General features: G+C 38.5%; 1 protein-coding gene across 1 annotated transcript; it reads left to right on the top strand.

The window, feature by feature from the left end:
• The first annotated feature begins 543 nt into the window (after nucleotides 1–543).
• On the top strand, nucleotides 544–3,821 carry LOC104234994 (pentatricopeptide repeat-containing protein At2g37320). The gene has a single exon (XM_009788662.2). It carries the CDS (start codon nucleotides 644–646, stop codon nucleotides 2,108–2,110), a length of 1,467 nt encoding a protein of 488 aa, XP_009786964.1. The 5' UTR covers nucleotides 544–643; the 3' UTR covers nucleotides 2,111–3,821.
• Nucleotides 3,822–25,659: the final 21,838 nt, after the last annotated feature.

The following is a 25,659-nucleotide window of genomic DNA, read 5'->3' as shown; positions in this document are numbered from 1 at the left end:
CCTCCCTTCTGTCGCGCTCTCCCAAACGTCCATCATATGGCTTAGCAGCTTGATACCCCTATAGTTGTTGCAATTTTAGATATCACGTTGTTCTTGTACAACAAAATCATTATACTCCATCTCAACCCTTCAGACATCTTCTTCGTTCTAAAATGACGTTAAACAACTCAGAGAGACATTCCAAACACGTCCTACCTGCGCTCTTTCAGAATTCTGCAGAAATTTCGTCTGGCTTGATCGCTTTACCCCTATTTATCCTACGCATAGCCCCTCGATTCTCCCTCTCTTATGTGCCTACAGTACCCAAAATATATATTTTAGACTACAAAATTAAATATCTTTCTTTCTTAAACTATTTAATATTTTTACGTAAAGTGAAACGAAGAAAGTGCATATTTTACATTTATTGATTCTAAATAACCGTTAATCATGTTTTGTCGCAAGAACTATTGTTACATATGTCAGTGTTCTAGCTTCGGGTTTTGTCATTAAAAACTGAACTTTACAGACAGAATATGCTGCCACTTCAAATAAAAAGGCAGCTTTTATGATCTCGTGCTTACTTTGTTTTGTTTGTTGGAGAATATGCTGATGCTTAAAAAAAGTACGTAAAATTTTGCGTCGTCCTAAAACTGGTGGAGAAATGAGCAATCTCCTTTTTCGTTATGGTATGAGTAAAAACTTGTCACTTGCCTTACAGACGGTTACCAAAACCAAGAGCCCATTCAAGGGCCAGAAATTCCTTGATATCATAGCTCCAAAGCCAAATGTAACCAAGAATCACCAAAACTATCTTAACCTCATTGAGGACTTTCTTCAAACAGATTCTGAACAAAATTGTACAAAACACGCATTGCATAAAGAACTGTCTTTTCCATATTCAATGGAAGATTCAATCTCATTGCTTTTTAAGTTTCATAAAGAAGGGTCTAAAATTGGGGTGAGTTTAGTGTCAAATGCTATGGGTTTATGTGCGTCGAAGAGAGATTTTAGGGTAGGGATTCAAGTTCATTGCTTGGTGATTGTAAATGGGTTTTTGTCCAATGTTTATGTTGGTAGTTCTTTGATCACCTTTTATAGTAATTTTGGAGGAGTGGTGGATGCTTACCAAGTGTTTGACGAAATGCCTGTGAGAAATGTTGTGTCTTGGAGTGCTATAATAAATGGTTTTGCACAAGAGAATGAGGTTGATATGTGCTTGAAATTGTATAAGGGTATGATGGGCTTGACATTGAATCCTAATGAGTTCACGTTTACGAGCTTGCTGAGTTCGTGTATGGGTAGTGGGTGTTTTGGTCATGGCAGGAGTGTTCACTGCCAAATAATTCATTTGGGTTTTGATTCCTATATACACGTTTTGAATGCCCTTTTATCAATGTATTGTAAGTGCGGGGAAGTAAAGGATGCTTTTCACATTTTTGAAAATATGAAGAGCAAAGATTTGGTATCATGGAACTCGATGATTTGTGGTTATGGACAGCAAGGACATGCAATTCAAGCTATTGAACTTTTTGAGGAAATGAAGAAACAAAAAGTGAGACCTGATTCCATTACTTTCCTTGGGGTGTTATCTTCTTGCCGCCATGCAGGTTCTGTTAAAGAAGGCATGTTTTACTTTAATTCAATGGTTGATTACCATGTGAAGCCAGAGCTGAATCATTATTCATGTATTATAGACCTTCTCGGACGAGCACGGTTACTAGAAGAGGCTCGGGAGTTTATCAAGAAGATGCCAATCCAACCAAATGGTGTCATCTGGGGTTCATTGCTTTTGTCATGCAGGCTTCACGGGAACTTTTGGTTGGGCATCGAGGCTGCAGAAAATAGGCTTGCGCTAGAACCATGGTCCACCTCTACCCACTTGCAACTGGTAAATTTATACGCTAGTTTAGGATACTGGGATCAGGCAGCGAGAGTGCAGAAGCTGATGAAAGACAATGGACTTAAAAGGGATCCTGGTTATAGTTGGATTGAGATAAACAGTCAAGTTTTTCGCTTTACTGCTGAAGACATATCAATGGGACATATTAAATCAATTGGTAGTTTGGTGGATATTTTGGTGGATCACATGAGAAGCTTTGGTGTAGAAGAAACTTATTCCAGTGAATAGTAATGTAGAGTAGATGTGCAATTTTGCTTTGATATGAGCTAAAGATTCTTCTTGGCATATGTCTGGGATAACAATTTTGACTTGGGACAACAGCATGAGTGCAAAGAGATTGTTAAGAAAATGGACCTTGAGCTTAATTCTAACTCTAAAAGCTAGCTCATTAGGCGAAGATTTCCGAAGACCATATAAGAGGACAACAGGTAATTCCCTCAACCTATATGAGACAGTCTAACAACCCCCCCCCCCATACCCAGGACACCTGGAGCGTGCACAACATAACATGGAGGTCCAACATTGGGTAACCAAGAATAGAGATGAGTCTTGACTTTAATACCATGTTAAGAAAATAGACCTTAGTCTTAACTCAACTCCAAAAGTTAGTTCATGAGGTAAGGGTTTTCAAGACCATAGTAGGAGACAATTGGTCATTCGTTCAACCTACGCCGAACAATTCACCCCAAGAATAGTAATGTGTAGTAGATATAGATTCTTGCACTGATATGAAGCAGAATCTTCTTGGCATACATCATGGATGACCATTTTGAGAACAACTATATGCATGCAAAGAGATGATCCTTTTCCGTTAAGCAGATATTCATACAAGTACCAATACAGGGATACAAATGGCTAAAATTGTGGAGAACTTAGTGAGGAGATCTAGTTTTGTTCTACAATACAGTCAATTTCAATTGAACCCGTCCCCATAACGTTACATCCGCCCCTTAGCAACTGCAGGCACTATTTTTCTCTTCTTGATGGATAGCCTCTTTTATAATAGTCAAGAAAAATCAGCATGAAGACGGTGAGATAAGATACCAGAAGAATATTTGTGTTCTTGATGCTGCCTTGATATATATATATACACACACACACACAAAAGCTCTGCCTGGAATAAGACAACCTTGAAGAAAATTGGGGCCAGGAGGAGGATATTGCTTTCTCCATGGATCATTCTTTCTGAAAACTGTCTCTTTATTTATTGAACTACTTTAGATTGAGATACTGAATCCTCGGAAACCAAAAAAAAATAGAAATGAGAGTAGGACTATTTCTTTCCAAAAATGAAGATGACATGGTCAAGCAACTGCAGGCTCAGTTTGATCTTCCAGGTCCAGCTCTAATAGAGAAGCCTGACCAAAGATGCTTACCACAAGTCTCATTTCATCCCAGCTATCGGCACTTGTAGCTTCGGGCTCTTGCCTGACATGGTAATTATAATCATCATCCTTGTCTCCAGCATCCAATTGCCATAACCACTGATTACCAATGTAAACAGGCTGTGAATCATCGGCATAATGGCTGCCATGCTGTATTGCTTCACCTGTCGACAGGTCATCTGATTTCTCAGGTCTCTTTACATAACTGGGTACAAAATCATCTTTGCAGGTGCCAGCAAAGTAGGATACAAAATCCCCTAGCCAGTTGTTGTTCACCCCATCATTGTAGGGAAAAAGTCCATTTCCATAGAAGGTATTTGTTGAAAAGTGATTGACTTCTTCCTTGTTCCCGCAAAAGCTGTTGTCCTCGTAGAGTCTGTCTTGATTGGACGGAAGTGGCTCTCCATAAGGACCACCATTGACATAGCTTAGGTCATACCAAGTGAGGTAATAAGACTCGAAAGAGACCACATTCATGCTCACCGAGTGCCGAACTATAAGCGCACATGAGCAGATCACAGAACTCAAGACTCTGCCACACAACCATGAAATGATGGGCTCTTGCTTCAGCTGAAGAAGTTCTGCTACTTATAATCAAAAAAAGAAGAACAAGAAGAAAGAGAATCTGCTGTGCAGAGAATATGGTCTATGGTTTTACCTATCATAAAACAGGATGTGGTCTGCAATTTTGATGCTTTTTTCCCTTTCCACTGTAATTCTGATGCTCACCCATCAATTATCTACTACAACAGGAGAACATGCTTGAAGTAAAGTTTTATGTCAACTACGCCTTAATTCCAAAGTAGTTGGAGTCACCTGTATGAATAATCTATACTATGTTGCTCCATTCAGGCAGAGACGGATCTTGGATTTTTGGGTGCACTACTAAAAAAAAAGAGGAAAAATGTATCAAGTGGGAATTGATTTCCTCTTGGTAAATAATTCAACATTTAACCAAGTGCATCATTCAATTTTCTTGGAGCATGGATGCCAACAGTTAATATTATACTTATTTTAAAAAATATGTACATAAAATATTTAATTTTGATGAGAGATCATGGGTTCATGTGCCCCATAATCTTCCCTATAAATTCGCCCCTGCATTCAGGCATATATACATTGGTGAATGTTATTCAATTGATTACCCCTCGGCGATTGCAAGAAGTGATAGTTTTAGTGGCGATCATATTTAAGTTAACACTGCTAGAATGAGAATTTTTCATGCGACTTTATGTGACCATTGCCTTAGTCATCGCAAAAAGTAAGGGCTGCACACAGTAGCAAAGCAAAGGAATTTAGTTAAAGGTGTATGAACAAAAAGTAATATTTAACATATATATACATAGTATAATTTTTTAGCGAAGGCTATTCAATTGACCGCCCTCGTCAAAGAATAAAGAGATACATTTATTACATCACTCAATAATGTACCACACTACTCTTTTATTCAAGTTTGGCATTTGTTTGTGCTGCCGCACAAAGCTGGTTGAAATAAAAGTTATTGCTAATGAAATTTCGAATTCTTGCTGATTAAACATGTATATTTTTTGGTTTACCTATATTTATAGCTTGTTTAGCCAAGCTGCTAAAAATTACTTATTTTGAGAAGTGCTTTTGCTCTAAAGTGCTTTCAAGGACATATATGATGGAGTTAAGACACCGGTTAGAACAACAAGAGAAGACTTTGAGTACTTTTCGGTTGAGATGGGGCTGCATCAGGGATCAACACTTAGCGCATTTTGTTTTCTTTGGCAATGGGCGTATTGACGCGACACATTCAAGGGGAGGTGTCTTGGTGCATGTTATTTGCAGATGACATAGTCCTGATTGATGAGACGTGCAATGGTGTTCATGAGAGGCTGGAGGTCTGGAGACATACCCTAGAGTCTAAGGGTTTTAAATTGAGCAGGACCAAGACAGAATACTTAGAGTGCAAGTTCAGCGGTATTACTCAGGAAGCGGGCGGGAATGTGAAGCTTGATACACAAGTCATCCCCATGAAAGAGAGTTTCATGTATCTGGGGTCGATAATTCAGAATGTGGGGAGATTGATGAGGATGTCACACATCGTACCGGGATAGGATGGATGAAGTGGAGGCTCGCTTCCGGTGTCTTGTGCGATAAAAATGTGCGTTGAGACTTAAGGATAAGTTCTACAAGGTAGTGGTTAGACCGACTGTGAGCACGTGATTTTTGCTTCACGGAAATCACTCCAAAAAGAAATCGAAAATAAAACAAGTTACCTTCGGGTACAATTTTGAGAATTTACGTGACATTTTTGGTAATCATTTTTGTCCGTAAATGTTTACTTTTTGTAGTTAATCGCGAAATATAAAATAAATATATTACATGCTTATTTAGGATTTAATTGTACATTTAGGAATTAATTAAATCATGGTTTGGTTTTTAAATGCTTTTCGTCTTGTGTTTTGTTGCCGTGGTGTGATTTTACCTATTTAAATATTTTAATATGCATGTGATAATTGTGTTAAGTGTTAATTAATATGTGTTTAGTTTTACTTTAATTAGGTATTGTGTTTAAATTAGAAAATAAAAAGAAAAGAGTGCAAATTGGTCTAAAATCGGATTGGGCCAGTTTATTTAGGAAAATTCAAGGCCCAAAAGCATCAAAAACCAGCCCAAGGCAGCCGGTCCAAGAGACTCATCGCCCAGGCCACCAAACGACGTAGTTTGACACCAAAACTACGCCGTTTCAAGAACAACCCATCTCAGCCGTTCAAACCAAGTGGATCTGACGGCCCTTGTCCCATCTTCCTTTCCCATTATCTGACCCGACCCATTAAAAACCCGGCTTGATCCATTCCCAGCATGAGACCAAACGACGTCGTCTCTTTAAGTTAAGAGATCAAAGCCGTTGATCACCAATGATCCAACGGCCAGAAATCCAACCCCCGTCCCGTATATAAACCTTCCCCCTTCACCCCGCGCCCTAAGCCAAACCCCCCCTGCCCTTAGGTCGTCTCCCTCACCAGACCCAAACCCCACGAAACCCTAGCGCGGCCCCCCTTTCCCCTCACCGTAAACCCGACGACAATAACGCTGGTGGCCACCATCTTAACACCCTAGGACCACTCAACCACCCTGAATCCAAATCCACAAACCGTTTAGTTCGAATCAATCCCTAGATTCTCGAATCTTCATTTGAAGATTCGAACCAAACCTCGACCTACACCAAACCCCCCTCCCCCAAATCCATGTCAGGTACTCCCCTGACCTCCCCTGTGACCAAACCAGGCTTGATTTGGTCCGAATCTAACCAGAGAAACCTGAACCCCTAATCTGAGCCCCAAGAACCCTAGAAATCCAGAAATCAGGATTTTTGTCCTAATTAGCAGAGGTTTGAGGGTCTAATAGACCTTAGTCAAAGTGTTCTCTGTTGAGAACACTTGATTAAGGTCCGTTCGACCCCAAAAAGGTCGAGTCTGAGTTCGGGTCCGTTTCACCTAGTTTACTTGAGGTATTCTTTTGTTTCTTTCCATTTGATCCATTGTTGTTTGTTTGTTGTTTAGAATGATTTTATTTCCAATTTCTTCGCTTTGTTCTTCTTTTTCTCTGAATCAAACCTTTATTTGGTCGAATTATTTCTGTTGTTTGTTCAAGTATATAACAGGCTGTGTAATCGATTCGATAAGTTTCGTCGATTAATTAAGTTTCCTTTTAGCCCCTGTTTTGTCAATACCATTGAAATCACAAGTCTGCCTGTTTGGTCCTGATTGTTTGTTGCCAGTCGTATGTTATACACTACGTAGTCGATCAATTAAGTTTAGTCGATTAATTGTTTGTAGTTTATTTGTGCCCTTCAAACTGTTTGGGTGCCAGTTTTGTTGACATTCCCTGATTCTGAGCTTCCTGTTAGCTTGATTCTGTTGAATATATGTGCATATGAATTCATACTAGTTTCAAACTGAACCAAAGCTGAGTTTGGATTGATATTGAATTGCTGACCATGTTTGTGCACATAAGATGAGAATTACCAGCCTGTTTATTCACTTTAGATTTAGGAAATCAGAAAGCATGGCAATTGGTAATTCTTTAATGAATTAGGGGTAATTGGATAGCATGTGCTGTCAGGATACATTCCTGTTGCCCATGTTTGGTTTAGTTTAATAAAATGATAAACCGTTTTAATAATGAAAAGAGGTTTTTGTCAGGGGAATCTCATGGGAGGGGGCTTTATTTTAATCTGTTTGAGTGGAAAGAACAGGAGGAGAACATGGGAGGGAGTTCAGTTTGTTTAACAGCCTGTTGAATGGGCTGATGCTAGGATAAATAGAGAAGGTTTCCACTGGTTTAGGGGACAGAGATACACAAGCTAAAAAAGACTAAAAAAACAGAAGAGAAAAAAGAGTGAGCGAGAATTGAGTTGGAAGAAGTAGATAGAGTTCACATAGCATCAAAGAGAGGCTTTGAAAGATAGTTAATAGCGAAAGCAACAAAACACTACTTCAGGGAGTTCTGGGTTAGTGTCAAGTCCCAGTAGCTGACATTGATCTGCTCGACTGATTTTAATTTTTTTGGAACCTATTGGCTATCTATTGGTCCAGTTTTGGTCTAAAATTCAAGTCCAGTTGAGTCTGTTTGGTTCGTTTAGTTGCTGTCGGGTTTCACAAATCACTTCGAGCCTCCTTTAAGTATATTTCTGGGGTATTTGGTGTTGTTGGAACCACTGCCTTTGCTATTGCCTGTACTGCTGCTGCTTTGCTGACCTCTTTTCTCTTCAGTTGTAAACGTTTCCAGGTACACACTTCTAAAACTATGGGTTGATGTAAGCTTGAATTGGAAGTTGAGTTGAAATAAACAAAGAAATGAATGTTCACATGCTTTCACAATATCTGTGCTCAAGATGTAGCAATAGGATGAATGATAAAGTAGTTGTGATTGTTTAGGCTCATCCCAATTGTATTTACTTTGCATGAATTGGAACGTACTCGAACTCGATTTTGGGACTGTTAAATAGTACGGTGCTAGATTAACTAGACATATTTCCGTATGTTTTCAGCAATTTAGTTTGGTTGGTGATGATAACATAATACAGAATATTAGCAGGCATTTGTATGTACCCCGTTGGATCTTTGAACTGTTTTATCATGGCCCGATCCAGTTTGATTTTAACACATATTTCAAGCAAATTTTCATATTACGTTAGTTAATGCCAACGGATTAACCATTAATGTCAACTCTCTTGTTTGAATTCTCTGTTTCAATATAGGTTTAATAGTATAGATTAATAATTAATGTTAGCATCGGCTCACCATTTAAACGAAGCGGCTATTAATTTTATAGAATCGGTAGGTTTTACATATTTGGGAGTACGAATCAATGTTGCAGGGTTAAGAGCTTTAATCTAATAGGCGTGAATCTAGCAAGATGGCTTAAAATTTAGATCTAATAAACTTTCGAATAAGCGCTAAGAATCAAGGTTAACGTTATTTTGAATAGTCGAAAATAATTATTGGTCTATTCACATAATTATGTGAAGCTAACCTAGTTATAGGATAATTAATCTTCTTTGAATATATTATTTTGTCGATTTTTGTATTTATTTATAATTTCAAATTTTAAGTAATATTCCTTTCTGTTGACATTTGTCTTAATCTAGTATGCAATATGTTATGCTTGTGGCATGTAACTAAATAAGATTTTCTTTTTTTTTCCTCTTATTTTTAGAAACGAAATTAATAGAAATGTAGTCACTTTAGGATATCCTTAAAATAAATGAGGCGAGTCTCGCCAAATAAGGACGTACAAAACTGCGGGGCCCTCAATAGATTTTAACAATTACTTAGACTTCAGGAGCGGCCATTTAGCGAATTTCACGGCCCTCCCTAAGAATAATAACGCGATAGTCTCTTTAGGCACGTTTTTTTAATAATATTACTTTCTTAAATTCGGGTGCGCATTTATGTGACCCAAATCCAAATCTCAATGAAGTCGGAATGTATTAACAACCACGGGTGTATTGATTGTGACGTGGTTCGAAATGCATTTTCGCGACGTTGCAATTCCATAAAAACTAATAATAATAAAAGCGGTCTAAACTTAATGAAAACACATAAGTCATAACATGTATTAAAATCATATATTTAGCCATTATAACAATTTAAGCGACCGTGCTAGAACCACGGGATTCGGGGGTGCCTAACACCTTCCCTCGGGTCAACAGAATTCCTTACTTAGAATTTCTGGTTCGCAGACTTCATTTGGAAAGTCGAATATTTTCCTCGATTTGGGATTCAAGATAAACCGGTGACTTGGGACACCAAAAGCCAAATCTTTCCCAAGTGGAAACTCTGAATTAAATAAATAATCTCATTTCGAATATTGTCACTTAAATTGGAAAAACTCCCTCGCGCATTTTACCCTTCGGGGCGGGCGCGCAAAAAGGAGGTGTGACACCGACTATGTTGCATGGGGTAGAGTGCTAGCCAGCCAAGAACTCCCATGTCCAGCAGATGAAAGTAGCTGAAATAAGGATGTTGAGATGGATGTGTGGGCATACTAGGTGTAAGCACGTGATTTTTTACCCTCCCCGGGAATTTTTACGTTCTTAAGCTTAAATATCTAATTTAGGACTAGTATAGCCATTTTAACTATTTTTACTTTATTTCGTTGCAAAAAGAAAATTTCAAAAAATATATATATAAATTTTAGTTTATGTATCTCTCATAAACTTGAAAAATACAAAAATTGCACTTTATTTTTGTACTTTATATAATTTCGAAAATTACAAAAAATATAGTTCTATTAAGGTTTTATAGTCATTTTTAACTTTGAAAAATACAAAAATATTACCTCATATTTTATCTTAATATTTAAAAACGAAAATTACAAAAAAATAGTTTTATTAATATTTTGTAGCTATTTTAAATCTTGAAAATATTTTAAAAAAGATATAGTTTTGTTTAAATACTAGTCTTATTTTTTGTAGTTATTTTGCTTACATAGGACTAGTTAAGCAACGTGTTCCTATTTCTCGGGTCCGGGCAAAAAATAATATTCGGGTTCAAACTACCCGGTTTTAGGCCTAATTTTCGGACCTAGCCCATAATAAACCGTGTCCAGTACACGTGGGGAACCCCACCACGCGTGGGGGACATATGCCTTGAACCCCACCACGCGTGGGACTCATTTTTATGGGCATTGTGTTACAAAAACACGGAAAAGGCCAAAGGAACAGGGAGGATTTTGAAAATTGGAGGAAGGACTTTGAATTTTTTTGAAAAAGAAATATTGTTCACACTTCTCCTTCTTTAGAAGAAGAAGCAGAAAAACCCTACTACTAAAAAAAAAAGAAAAAAACCAGTCCAAAAAACCCTTCAGCTCCCATCACCACCAGTTCCCCTCCCCTCGTCACCACTGTTCGCCATTTTCTTCCTCATCGTTGCAACCCCAGTTCGTCAACCAACAACCCGTCAACTATCGATCACTACCCCAAAACCACCGTCAACCTCCCCGCGTCCAAACCCAACACCAGTCCAACTCCATCACCCTACTATCCAAACGAACGCCGGAAAACAAACGAGCTCCACCTCCGTCAACCGCCATACCATCACCTTCCCCCAGCACCACGACCAACAGCGTCTCGCCTGCGTCGTCCAAACTACCAGCCCGACGAGTAGCAGCAGCGTCGTCACCTTCACTGCCTCCTCGCCACCGTCCTCACCTTCCCGGCGTAACCCACCAAACCAGTCGTGACACTCCCCTTACGTCCGAACGACATCGCCATCTTCCTCCGTGAACCCACCATGGCTGCCTCCACCAGCTCCATCCATTGAAACCAGCTCCACACGCATCTCGTTCACCACCCAAATCATCTCGACCTTAACCCAAAACCACCAGTCCGCCATAACCACCACCCAAACGACCACCCTACTGTCCGAACGACCCCTTTGCTTCATATCCACGTACCAACTGCTGCGTCAAAAAATATACAGCAGCCACCAACATTCTTGGGCGTTGACAGTTTTGGGGTCCAAGCTTTCCATCGAGGTCGTCTTTGGTTTGTCGAGGTGTTTGTCCGAGGTTTCGTCGTTGTTCCGCGTCCAGTGAGGTCTGGTTTGAATTCCGTCGGGGTCGTGTTTGTCGTCCTGAGTTGGCCGAGGTTCAAAGGTTAGTAAACCTCAAGCATTAAATAAGGAGATGTTATGTCAAAAGTTCAAAAAATGCAATATAGAAATTGGTATGATAATCTTCTGCTTATGTTTTCACCATATGCGTTTTGTTCATTTGTGGTGTTATGTATTTTTGTTTATTTGATATCATTTAATTTAGTAGGGTTAGTTGTTCTATGACACAGTTTAACGTTAATTTGTTCGTCTTTTCCCTTGCTTAGTTCATTCGGACAAAACTAGCATTACTTGTTGTTATTACTTCCAAAACACTCATTTGCTAGATTCCTTTTATTAAATTTGTAACGAGTTATGAGATTTCAGTTGTAAATAGGCTATAAGGTTTAGTATGGTTAAAGGCGTAAAAATGGCATCCTTTTTTAAAAAAAAAATAAAAAAAAATATAATAAAAAATAAAGAATAAATAAATAAAAATAAAAATAACAACGAGACTAGCTCCGCTAAATAAAAATGTACAGATTGCGGAGCCCTTCACAAAATATATGTATTAAATACTTAGATTCCGGGATGGGCCGTTAGTAAATTTCACGGCCCTACCCAAAAATAATAATGCGCTAGTTGCTTTAGGCGCGCCTTTAATAATGTTATCTCCCTAAACTCGGGTGCACATTTATGTGACCCAAATCCAAATCTCAACGGAGTCGAAATATGTCTCTAGTCACGGGCACATTGATTGTGACGTGGCTCGAGACGCATTTGCACGTCGTTGCAAATTCCTTTCAAAAAAAATAAGAATGAGATGAGCCTCGCCGAATAAAAACACAAATTGCGGGGCCCTCAGTAAATACTTGTTTAAAATTACTTAGAATTCAGGAGGGTCGTTTAGCGAATTTCACGGCCTCCGCAAAATAATAACGCGATAGTCTCTTTAGGCGCGTGTTTAATAATTTACTTTCTTAAGCTCGGGTGTGCATTTCATGCGACCCAAATCCAAATCTCAAAACATCAAATAAAATGCGTTCCGGATTGTGGGTGCATTTCATGTGACGCAGTCCAAAGACGTGTTTTAAGCGATGTTCACATTCTTGTAAAAACAATAATAATAAAGCGGTTAAAAGTTAAAATTTGCACATAAGTTCATACTTGTATAAAATCAGATAATCAAGCCGAATATAACAATTGAGCGACCGTGCTAGAACCACGGAACTCGGGAATGCCTAACACCTTCTCCCGGGTTAACAGAATTCCTTATCCGGATTTCTGGTACGCAAACTATAATATAGAGTCATTCTTTTCCTCGATTCGGGATTAAAATTGGTGACTTGGGACACCCTAAATCTCCCAAGTGGCGACTCTGAAATAATTAAACCAATCCCGTTTCGATTGTCCTTTAATTGGAAAAAACTCCCCTGCGCCCCTCGGGTGCGGAAAAAGGAGGTGTGACAGCTCTGGCGACTCTGCTGGGGAGTAGACCCAGAACCACTGGTTCAGGGTTAAAAATTCGAGCTTGAAATAATTGTTATTATTTGGCTTTATTTATTATCTGATTTTTTACGTGTTTTAGCCTAATGCGCTAAATGCTGCTTTTACTGCTTTGATATTGTTTGAACTGTACATATAAACTGTGCCGAAACCCTTCTCTTCTCTCTTGAGGAGCGCACGCTGGTCGTGGCTTCTTTCTGTTAGTGTCATATGCCAAAATAGAACGAGGATTCGGAGGAGTTGCAAAATCGGATGGCCTTTTGGTTACCGGTACACAGCTCCCATCCTTGGCTCGAGTTGTCCGCTCGGGTAAGCCAGGTCTAGAACAAATACCCAGGTTATGAACTTAGTATAACAAAGCCACATGCCGGATCCCTAGTAGGAACGTTTATTTGCATCATGTGCATTTGACTTAGGGGACTCAACACAGGGGTTGAGTCCGTCTAGGACAAGCAACCTGAAAATAATAGACCGTCTTTGGCATCCTATGTGCTACATGTTATATTTATTCAAGGGTGAATGAGTCATTTGGCGGACCAATGATATTTGCCGACAAATGACACTCCTTATCATGCTGATCACGTTAAATAAGAAAGATGCACTATTTTTGATAAGCATGCTATTATGTTAATTAAGCACATGGGGAACATTGTGGAATTCAAGAAGCCTTGGTATTCCACATGTCCCCCACGCTTCATTTTTGGGAAAAGCACATGGGGAACATTTGTGGAATCCAAGAAGTCTTGGAATCCACATGTCCCCCACGCTTCAGTTTTGGGAAAAGGCACATGGGGAACATTTGTGAAATCCAAGAAATCTTGGAATTCCCTATGTCCCCCACGCTTCACACGTTGGGAAAAGCGCATGGGGAACATTTGCGAAATCCAAGATGTCTTGGAAATCCTTATGTTTCCCATGCCACATTTTTTTTAAAGTAATAATAAATATAAAAAATAAAAATATATATATAAACAAAGCATGAAAATTCAAAAGATTTTGTATGTTTTCATTATTTTCCACAGATTAAAAAAAATCGTGAAAAAGAGGAGAAAAAATAACAGTGTAGAGGATAACTACTTATTTTTAGAAAAAAGAAACCAATGTCCGAGTAGTATCGAAACTCTGCCGAAATTTTGACAAAATGAAAAAAAAAATGTCTTATTAGTTTGTTATATTAAAAGCAAAGGAAAAATAGAAAAAAATCATCATTGTTCTGTCTTGTTTTTTTTTCAAAAATATTGAAAAGAAAATAGTTTGTTTTGCCATTAAATGAAGATGAAAAAAGAGTCTGGTTTTAAAATGTTTTTTTTATTTTATTTTGCTTGTTTATGAAAATGCCAAAAATAAATAAATAAAAAATATAAAAAGAGTCAGGCGTTGAACGTGATTTTATTATTTGTTCCAAAATAAATATATAATCCAAAAAAAAAAATTCAAAGAAAATTCAAAAAATATTTTTTAAGCATTTCTTTTATTTAAGGTAAAAATTCCAAAAAAAAAACATTTTTCTTTTTCTTTAGAATAAGAAAAACAAAGGGAAAAAGAAGGAATGCTTTATATTTTACGTTAGTTAGTTTGTTTGGTATGAATGAAAAATAATAGTTTGTTTGCTTGTTATATAAATAAATAAATAAAAGAGAATAGAAAATGGAAAAGGGTGGTCTTCTCAAAAATAGTTTATTGGCCCGAACTACGCGGGTTTGATTCTCACCGGATGTGAGATACGTAGGCAACCCTCATCGGGTCCAACCCCACCTTTTGCTAAAAAAGCCAAAAACAAATAATAATAATAAAAAAAATACATGTCAAATTTTAGTTTTTGTCATAAAGAAGTCGGGTGACGTTGTTTTATCAAGACATAGCCGAATGTTCCCGAAAGGGACGCCGGAAGGCTGACTTTGCATAAACAGCCACCTTTGGGTCATTTTAAGATTTGGTCCAGTTGACCCACACAGCCTTAAAAATCTTCGTCCCCGAGACGTTGACAGGCCGTGTTTGCAATATTGAGTTTCCTATTTTTGAAAAAAAACAATAAAAGAGTCATAACTAAGTCAGGTGATTCTGCTTTGTCATAAATAGCCGAATGTTCCCGAAAGGGACGCCGGAAAGCTGACTTTGCATAAACAGCCACCTTTGGGTCATGATTAGGATTGTTGGTCCAGTTGACCCACACAGCCTTAAAAAGCTTCGTCCCCGAGACGTCGAAAGGCCGTGTTTGCAATACAAGGTTTTTATCATAATTTGAAAAAAAAACAAAGAGTCAACGGTCGGGTGAATGCCGTTTGGATGTTTAGTCAAAAAATATGAAAAATAAAATAAGCCGAGCCAGTTTCGGCCGCGTCTTAAACCGTTCTTGCCGAAATAGCCTTAGAGTATCTTTCAGTTGTCGAAAGGTTATTTTCGTAAAAGAATGGACCAGTTTGTAAAGTGTCATAAAATAATCCTCCTCGGCCTCAAAATTCATGTGAGAGTTGGAAAGGGCCACGTTTGCAAAAAACAACCATTTGGTTAAAATTAGCAAATAAAAGAAGGAAGTTGGCCATTTGTTTTGAAGTTTGTAAACCTTTTGATTAAAATAGGTGGGTTGTTTGATTTTCAAGTTTGTAGGTCATCTTTAAACCTTTGAAACCCAATTTGTTTTAATATGAAAGTGAAAAGAAAAAATGTTCATTCTTGTTTATTTTTATTGGCACGAACTACGCAAGGTCTGATTCATGCGGGGTCATGATACGTAGGCAATCTCCATAAGATTCGACCACAACAAAAAAAAAACAAAAAGAGAATGGAAAAGAAAAAAAAGAAAAAAAAAAGAATGAAAAAAAGAATGAAAAAGAAAAAGTGAAAAAAAGAAAAAAAAGAAAAACATCGAAAAAGAAAAAGAAAAAAAGATGTTGTTAATAATGAGGACCGACTGAGTCCATTCTAACCTGTTTGTTTCGCAAATAAAGTTAAGGTGGTTGGTTTGTGGTAAGCCGGACAATGACACCCAGAATCCTTTACTTGCACCTCATGATGCACACTCTGCGGGGATCAGGCCTGATGACAGAAGCATTCGAATCCTGTTGGAAACTTGTTGACGGAGATTGATGATATTGAAGCTGGTAATGGTTTTGACAGTATCGATGCAAAGCTCAGTGGCTAAGATGCCAGTCTTGATAAAGTGGAAGGACACTCCATTTTGGGTCAACCGGAGAGGATCTTTGATGGTCTATTTTGTTGTCATTTCCGTTGTTCGGATTATTAGGATTGTAATTCGGATTTGTTTTGTGTCAATATCTTTCCGCTTATCTTTCCGTTTTGTCATAGCGGTTTGTTTAAGTTTTGTCCAAGTTGTTTAGGATTTTATTCCGGTTTGCTTTGTTTTTAAAACCATTTGTTCAGTCTAATGCAAAAAAAAAATTCAGTCTTTTATTAGTTCCAGTCGTCTTTTGTTTAGTCCTTCTATCATTTCGTTCAATGCCGATTCTAGGGACATGACATGCGCACACACTTTGGGCCTAGTCTTTAAAGTTAATCATAAAACCCTGGAAAGGAGACCAGACCATTTAAAGAAAATAAGGACGGTTTGAGATTATTCAGAGCCCGAGTCATATGGAACTGGGGCAAGTTAAACGCAAAGAAAACCGTTAAAAGGCAAAGATTCGCCAAATTGGCATGAGGGTCGTTCATAATAATGAGAATGGGAGTGTCGCCAACGGTGCTTTAGAAGTGACAAATGAACAAACAGATGTTGAATATAATTGTCAAGTCCAGCACCATCAGAAGAGACTACAAATTTAAATCGTGTTGTTTGCACTTGGCATATTTTGAAGACTGGAATGACGAAGGCATTTTGTTCTGCTACCCAAACACTTTTATCCTTCGTTACCCCTTTGAGCCTTATTTATTTTTCTTTCATACCCCTCGTTCGGAATCAGTAGCAACGAAGAAAAAATAGAGAAAGAAAGAAAACAACAACGAAAAAAAAGAGAAAAAAAAGAAAGGAGAAATGAGAAAAGAAAATTGATAACAAAGAGAAAAAAAAAAGAAAATCAAATGAAAAAGAGGAATTGGGAACTACGTTTGACCTGATTCCTCAAAGAGGATACGTAGGCGCTTCACGGCTCGGTCATAGTTTTGAAAAATGAAAAAAAATCAATTAAAATATCCCCAAGCAAGAAACTGGGGCAAAAGTTGCGTTTGTTGTAAATAAATCTAATTCCGAAGGTTGTAATTAATAACCCAAAATTAATGCATTTTTTGAGCCTTTTATACCCTTTCTTTCTAGCCCTATCCAAAACCCACATTACGGTCCAAAGAAAGACCTTCCGATCAGTCTTCAAAAGATGCCAAGTCAGACAAATGAAGAGTCTTACCGGCGAACATAACATTCTGTTCCACAGCAGAAAGGACTCTAATCTCCAGCAGAAAGAGTCATACCGGCGACACTCCAAATCCCCAGCTGGAAAGTGATACAAATGAGAGAGTCTTATCGGTGAAAACCTTCACAGGCACCATAAGGCGATGAAAGCTGAGAGAAGAACCCAAAAATGAGAGAGACTTGATAGTGAAAACCCTCCGGGCACTACAAGTCGAATAAGATTGGGAATCAGATGGGGAATCGCCAATTGAAGATCTTGAAAGATGATTGACGGTAGAGGATAGGCCACATACGCATGTCATGGCCATTAGAGTCGGAGTCTGCATTTGATAAGGTTTTTATTTATAGTTTCTTTTGTTAAAGAGTCATGTTTTTTTTCCTTTGTCTTTTTATTCTGTTCCCTTTTATCTTTCTCCTTTCATAGAAAAATCCCCAATAGAGTCTGTCTGGTCAGAACAAATATGAAATGACCTCAAATAGGCCATCAGCTTTCCAAAAATGAGATCTGACTAGTACATCCAAGTGGTATAGTCAGCAGGGAACAAACGCGAGGCCAGTGTCAATACAGATATCCCCAGCAAAAAGGAATTGACAAAAGGATTGACGAGCGTCAAGAGGGATACCCTTGCCAAAACCAAAGTTATAAACCCCAAGGCCAAGGCCCGTGAACAAAGCAAGGAGAGCAGTGAGCATGATTTGGCGAAATCCATACTAGACTAAAAGGTCGGGGAAATGCCAGTTTCCAAGCTATGTCACAAAAGAAGAGGGATATCCCCCAGCAGGAAGGGATTATCCCCAGCACATAATATCATCCCCAACAAGTTGTGCAACGCAAAGCAAGGAAGGGAAAAAGGAAAAGCCATCCCGTTGGGAGTATCACAACCAACCACCATGTTTTAAACTAACAAATTTTGTTTGATTTGAAACAGGTAAAAGGAATTGGCATTGAGGCAGAAACGCATGCCACAAGGGATATTATCAAACTGGGGCAGAAAATTTTCCTTCCATTTAGAAAATTTTCTGGAAGTCAGGTACCCCCAGCTGATAACATTTTACCCCCCAACAGGTAAGTAAATCAAGGGAGGTAGTCTTTGAAGGAAGAAGCTATGCAAAAACAAAACAAAAACAAAAAAGGAATAAAAAAAAGAAAAAAAAAGAATAATAATAAAAATGGGGAAGGTAGAAAAGGAAAATTCATCCCAATCCCCAGCAAGTATTCAAGGTAAGACATTTTCAAGTCTTAAAGATATTTTGGGTTCATCCGCCCTCGAATAGGATATTTTGGGTTCATCCGCCCTCAAATAGGATATGTCGGGTTCATCCGCCCTCAAATAGGATATGTTGGGTTCATCCGCCCTCAAATAGGATCTGTCGGGTTCATCCGCCCTCAAATAGGATATGTTGGGTTCATCCGCCCTCAAATAGGATATGTCGGGTTCATCCGCCCTCAAATAGGATATGTTGGGTTCATCCGCCCTCAAATAGGATCTGTTGGGTTCATCCGCCCTCAAATAGGATATGTCGGGTTCATCCGCCCTCAAATAGGATATGTCGGGTTCATCCGCCCTCAAATAGGATATGTTGGTTTCAGTCTTTACATTTCTTGACAGGCGCCCACCTGAATAACGAGAGGAATACTTTTGTCTGTGCATTTCATATTTTAGGCGCCCACCTGTATAACAAGGGAATACATTTTGTGTCTTTACCATTAGGCGCCCACCTGTATAATAAGGGAATACATTCCACGTCTTTACCCATAGGAGATGCATTTCCTCCTAGGTTTGTTTAGTTTTACCCATAGGAGGTGCATTTCCTCCTAGGTTTGTTTAGTTTCACCCATATGAGACGCATTTCCTCCTAGGTTTGTTTAGTTTTACCCATAGGAGATGCATTTCCTCCTAGGTTTGTTTAGTTTCACCCATAGGAGACGCATTTCCTCCTAGGTTTGTTTCAGTTTCACCCATAGGAGATGCATTTCCTCCTAAGTTCAGTTTTACCCATAGGAGATGCATTTCCTCCTAGGTTTGTTTAGTTGCACCCAATAGGAGACGCACTTCCTAAGCAAGTTTTTACCAGTAGGAGACGCACTGCCTAATAACAGTTATCCCCAATAGGAGACGCACTTCCTAAGTTTATTGTACCCACAGGAGACGCATTTCCTCAAAGTTAAGTTTTACCCATTGGAGATGCATTTCCTCCTAAGTTGTTTTGAAGAAAAAAAAAAAGAAAAGACCTAGTCTGATGAACCTTCTCCTAGGATCCAAATCTTAGTCTGACGAATTTTTCTCCTAAGATAGAGACCTAGTCTGATGAACCTTCTCCTAGGATCAAAATCTTAGTCTGATGAATCTTTCTCCTAAGATGCCAAAAATGACCTAGTCTGATGAACCTTCTCCTAGGATCAAAATCTTAGTCTGATGAATCTTTCTCCTAAGATGCCAAAAAATGACCTAGTCTGATGAAACTTCTCCTAGGATCAAAATCTTAGTCGGATGAATCTTTCTCCTAAGATACCAAAAAGAAAAGACCTAGTCTGATGAACCTTCTCCTAGGATCAAAATCTTAGTCCGACGAATTTTTCTCCTAAGATAGAGACCTAGTCTGACGAACCTTCTCCTAGGATCAAAATCTTAGTCTGATGAATCTTTCTCCTAAGATAACCAAAAAACAAAAAATGACCTAGTCTGATGAACTTTCTCCTAGGATCAAAATCTTAGTCCGATGAATTTTTCTCCTAAGATAGAGACCTAGTCTGACGAACCTTCTCCTAGGATCAAAATCTTAGTCTGATGAATCTTTCTCCTAAGATAACCAAAAACAAAAAAATGACCTAGTCTGATGAACCTTCTCCTAGGATCAAAATCTTAGTCTGATGAATTTTTCTCCTAAGATAACCAAAAACAAAAAATGACCTAGTCTGATGAACCTTCTCCTAGGATCAAAATCTTAGTCCGACGAATTTTTCTCCTAAGATAGAGACCTAGTCTGACGAACCTTCTCCTAGGATCCAAATCTTAGTCTGATGAATCTTTCTCCTAAGATAACCAAAAACAAAAAATGACCTAGTCTGATGAACCTTCTCCTAGGATCAAAATCTTAGTCTGATGAATCTTTCTCCTAAGATACCAAAAAGAAAAGACCTAGTCTGATGAACCTTCTCCTAGGATCAAAATCTTAGTCTGACGAATTTTTCTCCTAAGATAGAGACCTAGTCTGACGAACCTTCTCCTAGGATCAAAATCTTAGTCCGATGAATCTTTCTCCTAAGATGCTAAAAAAACATTTTGAAAAAGAGTCATTTTCCTAAAACCAGGCGCCCACCTGTATAACAAGGGAATACATCCTAATCTAGTGTTTAGTTCACTCTCAGCACTGCATCAGTAGTATCAGTGGGCTACGATTTTGCTAACGACTCACAAACCTCCCCCAGTGCAAACGGGGTTAGGAAATTTTGTTTGTTTTGTTTGTTTTGATTGTCAAGGACCCGCCTGTAGAACGGAGTTTGTGGTATGTCAAAGATCGAAGAAGTCAGGAGTCCGCTTGTCAAAGATCAAGCAGTGACCCACTGGAAAGCAGAAGGCTATAACAAAAATCCCAGCATTCAACCAAGTTATAAATAGCAGAAGCTCGCCTCAAGAATGCGAGTCAACATCTGAGATGGTCGACAAAAGCTGGACACAACATAAAAGAAAAAAAAAGAAAAAGAAGAAAAACAAAAAAGGAGAAAAATACGAAAGTGGAGAACAAATGTGGTCTGTTCAAGAACTAGCGCCTACAACTAGCAAGTATCAAGATTCAAATCCAAAGTCTGTATGAAGCACCATTCAAGACTCAAGACCAAGTTTCAGAAGACTTAAGAGATAGGAATCCTTGTAACTAGTAGCTGATAGGCTTAGTTAGTCTTTTTCAGTTTTCATTTTTGTTGTAATGACAGGACCGCGGACCGGAACCTCGACGGAACGGCACCTCGATCGGCTCTCCACCTCGGTACACTTCACTATCTCTCTCATTCCCGAACTACACGTGGCCTGATTCCTGTATAACCAAGGATATGTAGGCAGCTCAGATACCAGGGCTCGGTCACATTCCCTCCCTTTCCTTAAGTGTAGTCCGTCCAAGTAATGGTCGGGTCAAAAACACGTCTAGTCGTTCTTTGTCGGAAAACTCTTCGTGTTTCCAGTCAAAGAGGGGCAGCTGTAAGCACGTGATTTTTGACCCTCCCCGGGAATTTTTACGTTCTTAAGCTTAAATATCTAATTTAGGACTAGTATAGCCATTTTAACTATTTTTACTTTATTTCGTTGCAAAAAGAAAAATTTCAAAAAATATATATATATAAATTTTAGTTTATGTATCTCTCATAAACTTGAAAAATACAAAAATTGCACTTTATTTTTGTACTTTATATAATTTCGAAAATTACAAAAAATATAGTTCTATTAAGGTTTTATAGTCATTTTTAACTTTGAAAAATACAAAAATATTACCTCATATTTTATCTTAATATTTAAAAACGAAAATTACAAAAAAATAGTTTTATTAATATTTTGTAGCTATTTTAAATCTTGAAAATATTTAAAAAAAGATATAGTTTTGTTTAAATACTAGTCTTATTTTTGGTAGTTATTTTGCTTACATAGGACTAGTTAAGCAACGTGTTCCTATTTCTCGGGTCCGGGCAAAAGAATAATATTCGGGTTCAAACTACCCGGTTTTAGGCCTAATTTTCGGACCTAGCCCATAATAAACCGTGTCCAGGACACGTGGGGAACCCCACCACGCGTGGGGGACATATGCCTTGAACCCCACCACGCGTGGGGCTCATTTTTATGGGCATTGTGTTACAAAACACGGACAAAGGCCAAAGGAACAGGGAGGATTTTGAAAATTGGAGGAAGGACTTTGAATTTTTTTGAAAAAGAAATACTGTTCACACTTCTCCTTCTTTAGAAGAAGAAGCAGAAAAACCCTACTACTAAAAAAAAAAGAAAAAAAACCAGTCCAAAAAACCCTTCAGCTCCCATCACCACCAGTTCCCCTCCCCTCGTCACCACTGTTCGCCATTTTCTTCCTCATCGTTGCAACCCTAGTTCGTCAACCAACAACCCGTCAACCATCGATCACTACCCCAAAAACACCGTCAACCTCCCCGCGTCCAAACCCAACACCAGTCCAACTCCATCACCCTACTATCCAAACGAACGCCGGAAAACAAACGAGCTCCACCTCCGTCAACCGCCATACCATCACCTTCCCCCAGCACCACGACCAACAGCGTCTCGCCTGCGTCGTCCAAACTACCAGCCCGACGAGTAGCAGCAGCGTCGTCACCTTCACTGCCTCCTCGCCACCGTCCTCACCTTCCCAGCGTAACCCACCAAACCAGTCGTGACACTCCCCTTACGTCCGAACGACATCGCCATCTTCCTCCGTGAACCCACCATGGCTGCCTCCACCAGCTCCCTCCATTGAAACCAGCTCCACACGCATCTCGTTCACCACCCAAATCATCTCGACCTTAACCCAAAACCACCAGTCCGCCATAACCACCACCCAAACGACCACCCTACTGTCCGAACGACCCCTTTGCTTCATATCCACGTACCAACTGCTGCGTCAAAAATATACAGCAGCCACCAACATTCTTGGGCGTTGACAGTTTTGGGGTCCAAGCTTTCCATCGAGGTCGTCTTTGGTTTGTCGAGGTGTTTGTCCGAGGTTTCGTCGCTGTTCCGCGTCCAGTGAGGTCTGGTTTGAATTCCGTCGGGGTCGTGTTTGTCGTCCTGAGTTGGCCGAGGTTCAAAGGTTAGTAAACCTCAAGCATTAAATAAGGAGATGTTATGTCAAAAGTTCAAAAAATGCAATATAGAAATTGGTATGATAATCTTCTGCTTATGTTTTCACCATATACGTTTTGTTCATTTGTGGTGTTATGTATTTTTGTTTATTTGATATCATTTAATTTAGTAGGGTTAGTTGTTCTATGACACAGTTTAACGTTAATTTGTTCGTTTTTTCCCTTGCTTAGTTCATTCGGACAAAACTAGCATTACTTGTTGTTATTACTTCCAAAACACTCATTTGCTAGATTCCTTTTATTAAATTTGTAACGAGTTATGAGATTTCAGTTGTAAATAGGCTATAAGGTTTAGTATGGTTAAAGGCGTAAAAATGGCATCCTTTTTTAAAAAAAAAAAATAAATAAATAAAAAATATAATAAAAAATAAAGAATAAATAAATAAAAATAAAAATAACAACGAGACTAGCTCCGCTAAATAAAAATGTACAGATTGCGGAGCCCTTCACAAAATATATGTATTAAATACTTAGATTCCGGGACGCGCCGTTTAGTAAATTTCACGGCCCTACCCAAAAATAATAATGCGCTAGTTGCTTTAGGCGCGCCTTTAATAATGTTATCTCCCTAAACTCGGGTGCACATTTATGTGACCCAAATTCAAATCTCAACGGAGTCGAAATATGTCTCTAGTCACGGGCACATTGATTGTGACGTGACTCGAGACGCATTTCCACGTCGTTGCAAATCCCTTCAAAAAATAAGAATGAGATGAGCCTCGCCGAATAAAAATACAAATTGTGGGGCCCTCAGTAAATACTTGTTTTAAATTACCTAGAATTCAGGAGGGCCGTTTAGCGAATTTTATGGCCTTCCCAAAATAATAACACGATAGTCTCTTTAGGCGCGTGTTTAATAATTTACTTTCTTAAGCTCGGGTGTGCATTTCATGCGACCCAAATCCAAATCTCAAAACATCAAATAAAATGCGTTCCAGATTGTGGGTGCATTTCATGTGACGCAGTCCAAAGACGTGTTTTAAGCGATGTTCACCTTCTTGTAAAAACAATAATAATAAAGCGGTTAAAAGTTAAAATTTGCACATAAGTTCATACTTGAACAAAATCAGATAATCAAGCCGAATATAACAATTGAGCGACCGTGCTAGAACCACGGAACTCGGGAATGCCTAACACCTTCTCCCGGGTTAACAGAATTCTTTATCCGGATTTCTGGTACGCAGACTATAATATAGAGTCATTCTTTTCCTCGATTCGGGATTAAAATTGGTGACTTGGGACACCCTAAATCTCCCAAGTGGCGACTCTGAAATAATTAAACCAATCCCGTTTCGATTGTCCTTTAATTGGAAAAACTCCCCCTGCGCCCTCGGGTGCGGAAAAAGGAGGTGTGACACTAGGTTAGATAGAATTAAGAATGAAGTTATTCGGGACAAGGTATGAGTGGCTCCTCTGGAGGAAAATATGCGAGAGGCGAGGCTGAGATGGTTCGGCATGTTAAGAGGAGAAGCAAAGATGCCCTAGTCAGGAGGTGTGAGAGGTTGGCCTTGGAGGGGGAGGAGATAACAAGTAAGGGTAAAGGTAGGCCATAGAAGCCTTGGGGAGAGATGATCAGGCGGGACATGGCGCAGCTTGAGCTAACCGAGGACATGACCTTGGATAAGAGGGTGTGGAGGTTGGGAATTAGGGTAGAAGGTTAGTAGGTAGTCGTGTGTTTTCCTTTATCTTCATTAGTTCGATAGTGTTAGTGTTAGTGTTAGTATGGTACCCTTTTTATCCTGAGTTTGCTATCATCGCATGTCTTGTTTTGTCAATACGTGTCACCGGTACTTCCTTAGTTTTCTATCAGCGCTCCTTTCATATTCTCTATTGCTATCAGACCCTCGGATTTAGTCCTCTAAATATATTGTCTTGCTATTTGTTGCTATCGGTATTTCTTTCATATTCTTTATTGCTATCTTCAATTTATTTTTCTAAATATATCGTCTTGCTATGAATTGCTATCAGCGCTTCTTCCATTTTCTTTAGTCGAAGGTCTATCGGAAGCAGTCTCTCTGCATCCCAAGGTAGGGGTAAGGTTGCGTACATCCTGCCCTCCCCAGACTCCATTTGTGAGATTTTCACTGGGTTGTTGTTGTGGTTATAGTTTACTTTTGGCCAATTCATTTGATAAGTACTTTTTGTAGTTTTTGATAAGCAAATTATATTTGGTCAATCTTTTCAAAAAGTATTTTTGTATGCCAAATTACGATAAATGACAGTAATTGTTCAATTTATAATTAATATATTATTTAAAGAGAAATATAAATTTAATTATTTTTTTCTTTTTATTTAGTTAGAATATAAAATATAAAGAAAAAAGATATATTAAAAATTTAATCAGTATAAGATATAATTATCCAAAGCAACAATATTAGGTATCAAATATTACTTATTGTTTATATGATGATTTAAATATATCATCCAATATAAATAAAAAATTTGCTTTTTTACTCCCATATAAAAGGAAGATATCTATTTATAGTGGAGAGACTATTTCAAAGAAGAATAGGAGAAGAAGAATAAAAAGATAATAAAGATAAAATAAATAAATAAATAAATAAATAGAAAGGATGGTAGAAATAAAAAAGAAAAAAAAAGTT

Source organism: Nicotiana sylvestris, chromosome 7 (genome assembly GCF_000393655.2).
Source record: "Nicotiana sylvestris chromosome 7, ASM39365v2, whole genome shotgun sequence".
Taxonomy (NCBI): Eukaryota; Viridiplantae; Streptophyta; class Magnoliopsida; order Solanales; family Solanaceae; genus Nicotiana; species Nicotiana sylvestris.
Note: the sequence above shows the minus strand (reverse complement) of the source record. Positions and strands in the feature narration are given on the sequence as shown.

Bases quoted from the DNA above. Each gene is read 5' to 3' on its own strand.
- LOC104234994 (XM_009788662.2), top strand. From the start codon at position 644: ATGAGCAATCTCCTTTTTCGTTATGGTATGAGTAAAAACTTGTCACTT.